At 41.3% G+C, this 10,408-nt stretch overlaps 1 protein-coding gene across 1 annotated transcript in view; it reads right to left on the bottom strand.

The window, feature by feature from the left end:
- Positions 1–333: 333 nt before the first annotated feature.
- The window catches only part of adamts9 (ADAM metallopeptidase with thrombospondin type 1 motif, 9), a 44,689-nt gene continuing 34,614 nt past the window's right edge, over positions 334–10,408 (bottom strand). The window contains exons 31-40 of the mRNA XM_085273350.1: positions 9,099–9,269; positions 8,703–8,897; positions 7,489–7,618; positions 7,066–7,160; positions 5,260–5,354; positions 4,977–5,110; positions 4,504–4,595; positions 4,042–4,146; positions 2,695–2,803; positions 334–2,525 (exon numbers count right to left, since the gene is read on the bottom strand). Coding sequence (XP_085129476.1) covers positions 2,714–2,803; positions 4,042–4,146; positions 4,504–4,595; positions 4,977–5,110; positions 5,260–5,354; positions 7,066–7,160; positions 7,489–7,618; positions 8,703–8,897; positions 9,099–9,269 — 1,107 coding nt within the window. The 3' untranslated portion in view covers positions 334–2,525; positions 2,695–2,713. The remainder of the gene's footprint in view (positions 2,526–2,694; positions 2,804–4,041; positions 4,147–4,503; positions 4,596–4,976; positions 5,111–5,259; positions 5,355–7,065; positions 7,161–7,488; positions 7,619–8,702; positions 8,898–9,098; positions 9,270–10,408) is intronic.

Here is a 10,408-nt window from a genome sequence, read left to right as displayed (position 1 = left end):
TTATGGACAGAAAATGTCTGACAATGACTGGATGTGAGTCTAAACTGGCACTGCAGTTTAGGGATCTGCCAACTATAAACATTCATCTTTTCCTTCTGCTGAAAACTTGGTGAATTCGATTTATTTTGGAGGACCAGTGCTGACACTTGGTAAATGACCCGATAATTCACAATTATGAAGATAGACAGAGGTTGGATTAGCTTCCACGCTTGCCCGGTTAAAAGTCCGACTGCTACAACGATGGCATAAAATGTGTTACCATATAAATCAGAAGTGCTACGGAGCGAGAATCTTATGGTGCAAACATTAACCAGACTATCTTCCCATGATTTTTTTATTTTATTTTTTATGGCGGGTATTAAAATCGGACGACACGTGAAGGACAAACTGGAGTGAAAATGATATATAAGTGCAAAAAGCAGACAGACAAGTGCACCCCAGGCATTTTATTACCCACCAATCTTTGCTTCATCTGCTCTCATACATAAATCATCCTTTTCACGCGGCACCACCAAACTGTGCTTATACAATTTATGCAAATATGACACACATAAATAAACGCACTCATAAAACAACAAACGCTTGGCGAGATGCTTCATTTTATGGCAATACTGTGCTGTGATTCATAGTCGTTTATGATCGAGGCTTATGTACATTCACAAGAAAAGAAAATAATAAATATTTGCATATAAAACAAAGAATATATATGAAGACAATAATACACTTTTATATGTCTGATAAAAATGCAGCAGGTATGCAACAAATAATAATAAGATAAATACAGTTAAATACAAGAATCCCTTCTTTTATGACACCTGAGAACTGCATTCTGACATTCGCAGTGAGAAGAGCACCTGTCAGCTGTGGTCTTCAGTAAGACACAACACGTCTTCTTCCCTGTGTCTTTTGTACTTGTTTGGCGGCAGATTAAAACTGCACTGAATTCCCTTTTGGCTGAATGTGCACATTTTTATATAAGGCACTGAAACAGCACCATATGGAGCAGCTTACATGCACAAATAAGGCTTCTTAATCAGATGTAGCTGCATGATGTACCACACAGAACAAACAGAATACAAGGACAGCTCACAATACTGCACATCAGTGGCTTCATAGATACAAAACCCAGACTTTTTACACAAAATAAGAAGTACCCTGATATCTTCACACAGAACAACAAGTCAGGTTGATCTAAACAGGAGCAGATGAGTATGCACAGTTTCGATAGACTCTTCAAAACAAAGATGGAATAAAAGAATGTGAGGTACAGGAGGTAATGGTTTGCAAGCAGCATCTGGACAGAAATCGGGGCCTGCAGGGCCTGTGAGCTCAGCAGTCTGAAGGGTGTCTCCAGGGATGGACCATCACATTATATAGATCTCCGGAATAACTGCTAGGATTTTATAGGCCTGAGGTGAAGTCTCCCCCCCCCCCCTTCTCTCTCTTATGAAATTCTTTCAAGTTGCTCCAGATAAGATAACCTGCTTGTTTTGTAAGATCTAAAAGCTAATGGCTCTCCCCAGCCACTGCACACTACTTGAGAGATATGCAGGAACACAGAGAATCTGATGTTTGGTCCATTTAACTCAACCATTTTTATAACCTATACCTTTACTAAACTTTCAGCATCTCCAGGATAGCGGTAAAAATACATGGCACTAACACCTGACCTGTATTGCACCTGACCCTGGTACTCATCATCTGATGAGGCTGTAACTCAGTTCGAAAGATGCACTCTCCTCTTCCCTGCATACGTGCTTGATGACCTAAACCTACAATTAATAGATGAAGTAGTTGTTGATGATTTTGACAAAAATCAAACAACATCTCACTGAGGCGGCGAAATTTGGACTTTGACAGGATGTAGAAAAAAGTTGAAGTAGCTGTACATAGAGTCTGATGTACTTACTGCAAGAGATCATCTCATCACACAAAAGGAGGAACATGAACACCTCCGTTCAGTGGCCAACATAATGGCCATCTACACATGCGTCTACAAACTCTGAAGCTATAAAAAAAAAGGCCGATAGCTTGGAGACACCTCGCTGCATGAGAACCACAGGTCTGGTGAGCATCACAATAACATTACTGGATTAAATACAACTTTAATAATAGTTATTTAAAAAAAACTACCCACCAACAACAGCAACTACAACAAAAATGGCTGTAACAGAATTACTGTGGCGTAATGACAGTATTAAAAAGTTAAACAGGCAAATGCCAAAATACAAAGCGCATTACTTTGGTAAAAATCTCACAAAAAGGCAACTGTGTGGTGTTATTGCCTGATGCACGGTGTGGTGCTTTGGAAAACAAAACACTTAAATTACATTACAGTATAAAAAATAAATGGCACAGTACAATAAATAATAAATTTTATCCATCTCTTTACAGTATTTACATCATTTTAAATTACGCTAAAAACACACAGGAGGAAAAAGAGGTTGTTTGGAACGGTTTGAACTCAAAGTTGGCTGTAGCACCAAGGAGGGACATGTTCACACAATGAGCACCTGAACACAACACTGCAGATCAAAGAAAGAGAGATAGAAGACATGAGCCATGAAAGCCAATTACCCTGCAGAGTAGCAGTACATCAAAAAATGCATTCGGTGAGCGCAAAAGCAGATTATAGTTCTGTTTTTTGACAGAAAATTTTTCATATTTACATATTGTTATCCATGTTTACCTCACCTGTTTGATGGCTTTGTGTTCATTCCACTGTTATGGGCAGACTGTGACCAGAGGACGGTATACATTTACCACAATAGCCTCCACACATTCCTGACACTCTGCTGCCATCCTGTGGACACGGGAATAATAACATGGGTACTGTGACTATCTGCTGTTTCAAGAATTTGAGGATAGGTACAAAAGAAGCTGAGTGAATTCTTCTCTTTAAAGTTTTGCTTTTCTTGTTAATGATTTTAGGAATCTTTGTAGAAAAGATCCTGACGCGTAAATTTAAATGCACCCTGAAATGTGTTGTTTTTGGGTTTTTTTTTTAAAAGACCAACCCGTTCTCACTCCCAAAGCGTAACATTTTACGCTAGGTGACAAATCGTCACCATATTACGTTTTCGGCTACCCAACACGTTCCTAAATGACGACCTCGGAAAACAGAGGAAATATGAGAACCCTCTGGACTGAATCTACACATGTTCGCTCTTTTTCTTCAAATCGCTTAGAAACACGCTATTTAACATCATTAAAGTCCTGGTTACGGTCAGGAATAAGGTTATGGTCAGGGCTAGGGATAAGGTTAGGTTTAGGGCTGGAACGTCTATTACCGCGGGAGCGTCATTGCACTGGATTCCAGCCATAACCCGCCGCGTACCCTAAGAACGCCGAAGGTCTCCTTTCGCGATCCTCAGGAACGCCGCGGGACGAGACAAAACGTCGACATGTTACGCCTCGGGAGTGAGAACGCTCTGAAAAGACACACAATGTCTGAGGCCCACCAAGCAGGTTTGTTTCTAAAGGTTGGCAAACAGCCTCTTAGAAACAAGCGAGAAATGTGAGCTAACAGAATTTCACTAGCGTAGGTAACAGAAGCAGGCAACTTAATAGTAGTTTCATGCAAACATCTAGAAGCAAATCGGAAACTGCATTAGAAGAGTGCTCCAAATTCACTATCCCATGACATGAAAGCCAAAGCGCCTAGTAAGCGCTTTGGCTGATTTTCACTGGAGTGTTGTCTTCATCCCGCTGTCCCAACAAGGCTTTATCTAAACTGCCTGGAGTGCCCAAAGGAGGGCCAGCTGGCTTTGGATGTCAGACTCCGAACACTTGTTGGCATCTCTACTTCCTCCTATTTTTGCCCTGCCAAAAAGCACTCTCCAGCCTGATCTCCATTTCAAAAAGTGGAGGGTGGTTGTAGGGGGCACTTGAGAGAGAGCAGCTGCCCAATAAAGGTTCTCTTTCAGCAAGGAGCTCTGAACACCGAACCTCCTTTGGAGCTATGTCTGCTTAATCTGCAGCCTGTGCAAACACAAAGCAAGTATGTGAATTAATCCTCTGGGCATGTATGTGATGTTTTACCTGTGATTTTTTTATCGTCTTCACTACAAAGGTGCCCTGGGACATCCAAGAGGTGTCGTCAGCTAGCCTGAGCCCTGTTCCTGACAGGTTGATCTTAAAGCGGCCCTAAAAGGACAGATGGATGGAGAAAGGACAGAAATGCGAGTAAATCTTGCTCTCTGCTTCAATACAGAGACCTTTAAGTGCCTGATGTGCAGTGAGCTACAGAAAAATAAAGAAGCACAACATCACAGAGTAGGAAAGGGGTTTATTATTATTAAAAATATATATTTGACTGCAAATGAATTGTATTATTTACATAAAAGACAACTTATCATATAGATTAGATATTAGATTATAAGAAAAGCAGTCCTTGGTCAGCTGAGCAGTTTATTTGACATTTTATTTATCTATTTTTTGCCACAGTTTGGCTTTTCTTGATATGAAAAGCAAAATAATTATAATAGATGTCGTCATCCTCACCTGCGGACAAGGAACGGCACTGTAGCAGTCTCCAGCTGTACCAAATGGAACACTCTTGCCTTGGTGGGTAAACGCAAACTGCCAGTCTGTAGCTATAGATCAAGATAAAGCAACAAAGTGATCTCGTAAAAGGTCTCTCTAGGCATTAGTCGCTATAGTAGCTCGAATGAACCTTAATAATCGTGACTTGCATCTGCCATGGTGAGCAAATCTTATGCTATTTACCTATAAATCCAGCCTGCGTTTCAGGCTGAGCCAAACTCATATCAGTATAATTCCATCTAGTTAGAGCAGTTTCATTTAATCCCCTCAAGCCTTGTAATTATGTGTTCCTTAAATGGACCTTAAAGACATCTTGAGCCCATTAACCCTCGTGAGCATGAACATAATTAAATGCCAAAGGAAGTTCTCATTTTGAAGTAATGTGGAGTTAACATTTTGCACAGGATGCTGTGAGACTGTGGGCAACTTACTGATGATGTTCATCTTGCTGAGGTCCAGGCGGACTTTGGAGAAGGTGGTGATGCCAGCGGCACTGTAGTCTCTTCGACAGTCGCAATCTTCTCTTCTAGAGCCATTGGCTGGACACTGGGTGGGGTCATTGAGCCTGGGAAAACACACGTTTGCCAAATAAGCTTGACATCTTAACTTAACACTTCCATGGAATTTCTTCATTTACAGAGAACATAACACTGCCAGGAGTCAGGTGGAGTTTTTGTAATGAAAATGGCTTTTTATTGTTATCCTCCTGTTTACCTGAAGCCAAAGATCTCTGAAAAATTCTCCCCTTCACCCGTCGCCAAGGTGATGTACTCCCGCGGAGCCTCTGTCTGCATTCCAGCACAGAAGACCTGAGGAGGAAGAAAAAGCAGCAGAGGAGCAAGAGGGTAAGTAAAGGAGGGAGACCAGAGGTGGGGCAAAGGGAAAGGCATAGAAGTGATAGGAAGATACAGGAAGATTTGTCAAAGTACAAACAAGGTGCAGAGGGGAGGAAAGAAATAAAAATAACACTCGTAAGGAGTTGAAAAAAACGACAAGAAGAGAAATGTTAAAATGAACAATTAAAACCCCCTAAATCCTGCAAGAGCTTGTGGATATTTTGGCAAATGATAGTATGTAATGGTCAGACAAAAAGACAGATTTCCTGTGTTACATGAAAAGTACTACATCTATTTGCAACCTCATATACAAGCCTCAGTGGCTGAAAAGTACCTAAAGATTTTAGTGAGAATTCATTTTAAGCAGCCGGCACAGTTAAGTGTGCACATGAGGAGATCAAAGATGTGAGCAGTGTAGAGGAGCATTCTTTGATCCTCAAATCGGACCTTCTTAGCTTCCACTCAAGGAAAATAAGCAGAAAGCATGTTTGATGCACTTTTGCTCTGGCTTCATTTTCCACACCTGGGAGCCAAGTCCATCTTAATATACATAATATGACAGAAACTTTTCCCAGTAGGATCTCTCCTCAAGACATGCTGGAACACCTTCATTTAACTAATATAAAGGTGTATATATTTGGTATATAAAGCTTTTTTAAGATCTTTGTCTTCTGTAAAACACAATGACTAAACCAGAACTGTTTGGGAGGCTCCTTTTTCATGACGCTGGGGTAGAGGACACAGTGCAGGCGACTGACAATATGAGTGGAGATTTTGGCTGTGAGCTGAGTGCGAGCGTTATCGGGATGACTAGACGAGATGCACCATAACCTGGCTTCAAACTGTTCTTGACGGAGTCAAAACTACACTGATAAACACAGCCAACAGAGAGAGATGCACTGAAAGACACAACTGGGGGGATGTGGAGGAGACGGATATGCATATATGGGTGTGGTGGTGGGGGTTTCTGCTCAGGTGCAGAAGTAGAGGTGGGGCAGAGAGGTTCAGGCAGCAGCGTCACGTAGGACTTATGAGCACAGGCAGCCACACACTTACAAATCATCTGGGCCTTCCTAAGCAGCACAAGGCTGGGACCTTGAGCTCTCTCACACACGGAGAGCTAACTCAGGAGGGAAGACCTTCAGGATAATTTGCGTGGGCTCTGGGGCACTGCGCTGGTTAAGGAGCTCGCAGCCTTGTATATTTTACTGTGTGTGAGCACCTTAACTACGTAAAGCTTAATAATCAAAGAAAAATCTTTTCTGTTTGGTGAAATGCTCACCGATTATGTGTCCTTTCATTTGAACAAGCAAATATGTTTTAAATAGTTTGTCACTTCCTATTTTATATGTTAGCAAGCAAGAAATAAAGTCCTGAGTTGTGTCAGTATCATCATTTTATCTACTGATTCATTGCACTTTAAGGGATTTGTTTGGTACATGATATTCTAAAAGATTTGGAGAATCCACAAAAATCCCTGTACGGACAGGGTCTGAATTATTTAGTTTGGATAGAGGAAATGGAATAATTAACATAAAAAAACATAAAATAACGGGTAAGATATTAGAAATATTTCAAGAGCAACCTACTTTTCAGCTGCGTTTTCCCCATTATTAATCAAATCAGCTGTGGCCTCACACTGTGCTTTGAGCATTTGTGGTGTAATAAGCTGATATTATCTTACCTTGAGTGTTTTGCCTTGTATGCTGAGAAAATGCTCACTGTCTGGCATGGGGCCATTCATGGTCTGGATCTCTTGACAGCTAGAAGGCAAACGGCCTTGGAGAAACACAAGAAGAAATAAATATATGTTCTGTGGGGATACGGTGCACAAATGTGCAAATGTTGGCAGTCACATCAAGTGGGGCAAATCTCTTTATCGAACCAAAGAAAATGAAACACCCCTCACACTTTGACGTCCCACGGTACCGTGGGGAAGCAAACAGGCTAAACAGTAAATCTTTGATGTTTGCTTCGGCTCATAAATATTTCACTAAAGGCCAGATTTCTGAAATGACTAGGTCGTGTTGAGCCATTCCTTGGATTTTGTCTAATCCTAGTAGTCTTGACCTTTGTTAAAAGAAAGGAGTTTTATCTCAGCACTCACAGTTTGGATTCCTGCAGACCTTTTTGGCTTCTGGCATTACATCTGGGGAACACCCGTCACTTTTCTGACCACCGGCTGATACACACTGCACCGTCCTCGCCGTCACTCCATCTCCGCAAGTCACTGAACACTGAAAGGAAGCAACTTATCATAACAGTCCGAAGGTAATTCTTGCAGGTGAAAGTCTGTCAGAAATTCTGTGTTTGATGTTTATAGTATATGGTTAAGCTCATTAGGTTTTCTAGTTCATTTGTTATTAGAGTCCCCTTGTGTCCCTGTTAAGTCTCCCTTGCCCTTCAAGTGTTTCATGTCTGTTATGTTGTCAAGTTCATGCAGTCATGTCTGCGTTTCATTAGGTTTCCTATTTTATTTTCTAAGAGGTTCTGTGTTTTGTTTTACTCTTTCCCTGTGGCGTTGTTATGTCCACGTTGTGTCTACTGTGCCTTTCTGTCCCATGTTTCAGGTTCCTATGTTCTGTCTCCCCAGTTGCTGTTAAGTTTACATGTTTAGAGTTCAGTCAGTGTGTTTCCTGTTTTACTTTGAAGGTCCGTGTCTCATGTCAGCGTTTCTAGTTTTGCTTCCCTTGTCTCGTCCAGCCTGATTACTCCCAGCTGTGCTCTCCTTCTGTGTCTCATTCCCTTGTTATCCCTCAGTGTATTTAAGCCCTGTGTTTCTCTTCGTCAGTGTTGTAGTTGCCCTCATGGCTGTGTTTCCCTATGTGTCAGTTTATCCATGACCCAGTTTAATTTTGTTATTTTTCGTGCCATTCTGCAATAAAGCAGCTTGTTGAGTTTAATTCCTGCGTGGTGAGCTTTGCGTTTGGGTCCTTCTCCTGCCTGCACACAGCCGAAACATGACATTCTGTCTTCGAAGTGTCACTTTTTTTAAAAAAATGGACACGATTCATTCGACCAGGGTTTAAGCTCAATGCTGAAACACTAGTTGAAGACAAGATTTTTCACATACAATCAGCCAACTGCTACTGTTTTAATGTCAAAGAAAGCCATGAATCATCACTAAAAAAGAGAGTAAATATATTTTGGATTAATTCTATTAAAAAAATAAATTATATATATATAAAATTTAAAGTCAATAGTCATGCCTGGCGAGGTGAAAAACAGTCCATTTTATCATGCATTTAGGATTGACATCAATCTGCCTTTGATATACTGATAAATCGCTATATCCCATTTAGGCAGTCCAGACTCACTCACCGGTCCCCAGATTCCAACCCTCCACTCTTGCAGCAGAGGGCACGGGCCCAGATTACAAGGCATGTAGCTCTCAGGAGGGGTCCCAGGGCAGTTGGACAAAGACTGATGGCCATACTCATAGTTGTCATTCTCCACATGCACCTCACTGCATGAGATCAGACGCTGGCGGTAGCCCTGGCCACAGCTGGCTGAGCACTGGAGGATAGCATAAATCACCGGCATGAAAAAAAGAGAACAGTGTACTTTCCATCATGTGCGCGTCATTGGACTGAAAGGTGGTGATTTGCATGCTCATTCTGAAGAGCAAAGCATTACCAATTTAACTCAAACACAACTTTTACAATTAAGACCTGAAGACAAAAAAATGATCTAGATGTCTGCTTGTTTGACTCTCACCTCAGTCCATTCCCCTGTAATCCAGATGAATTCGCAAGCGTGGGTGTTGCAGCTTTCTATTTCTGGGGGTCTGATCTGGTTCACGCAGTACATCTCGTGGACCTCCCGCTGGTTGTGGTCCACGCACTTCAAGGCTCGTTGTCGCCGACCCGATCCGCACGACTTAGTACACTGTAGAGGAGACAAGACAGGAAACAATCTTTCACAGAGAGTACAAATAGAAAAAGAGCGGTACTATTGGAAACTCTGTGGCACTGCCAAATTAAAGTTGCAATATACAATGCACACACAGCAAGGAAGCTCCAGTTCAAGCAAAGCATGCATTCAGTCATTAAGCACTGCTTTGGGCTATACAGATGTTAAGAAAAACACAGTGCTCACATCCCGTGCCAACAGCATGTCTGATCATAGATGAAGTTTCAACACCTAGACCTTTTTCTTACTGTCAGACAACAATCATCTTCTTATTTTGAAAGTAAAACTTGAAGCATGGTACCCATTCATCCCATTCTTTTATAACAGCCCATTAGATCAGACCTAATATAAATGATGTATATTTTCTAAACAGAGCTGCTTTAGCGCAGATCAGCAGCACAGCTTAATATATCTCTGAGGAGATTTGTGGTATACAAGGCTGGAAAGAGAGACAGATATCTATGATCAGGGTGTAACAATCTAATAGTAAGTGCAGAATTGCGTGATCAGCCCCTGACCTATACTAGATAAATTTCCATTTCAAAGATTGGAAAAGCAAAATGGGCACAATAAAAACCAGTTAGCACCATTTCGTGCCATTGCACAAGTCACCGTGGCAAGTATTAAAAGCATAAGAGCAGCAGAATGAGGTGACTGGGATTAATTTGTTGGTTTTTTTTAATCATGTACTGTAATAATGCCTTGTAAAGGGGCTTATGTGCTGGTTCAGATATTACAACACTCAAGTTTGCAAGAGTCATAAAGATTTATCAAAGGTCCAGAAAGGCTTCCACATGTGTCAGAAACACTCAGCAGTCAACCAGCAGGTCTTTTTCACTCTTAATATCTTTAACTTTGTCAAACAACCGAATTACCTTAATCTGTCATAGCGAGTTGTGCTGTCCTGAGAGGTACTCAGGTTTTAGGTAGCCAAAGATACTATATTTCATTCTGAGATGTACCGGGACAGGATACTGTGTCCTGTCCTTGTAAGAAATACTGCCTGTGTGAGATGTAACTATCTTATGTGTGGGTACAGTGTAAGTGTCTAAAACACGGTAATACTTCCTAGTTGAAATGTTTTAACTGCCTCCAGCTGTTAAATGGGACACCCA

Source organism: Mchenga conophoros, linkage group LG5, assembly GCF_057382185.1.
Source record: "Mchenga conophoros isolate Kocher_MC1m ecotype Shallow Benthic linkage group LG5, M_conophoros_male_GT1.1, whole genome shotgun sequence".
Lineage (NCBI taxonomy): Eukaryota > Metazoa > Chordata > Actinopteri > Cichliformes > Cichlidae > Mchenga > Mchenga conophoros.
This window is presented reverse-complemented; position numbering and strand designations above follow the sequence as displayed.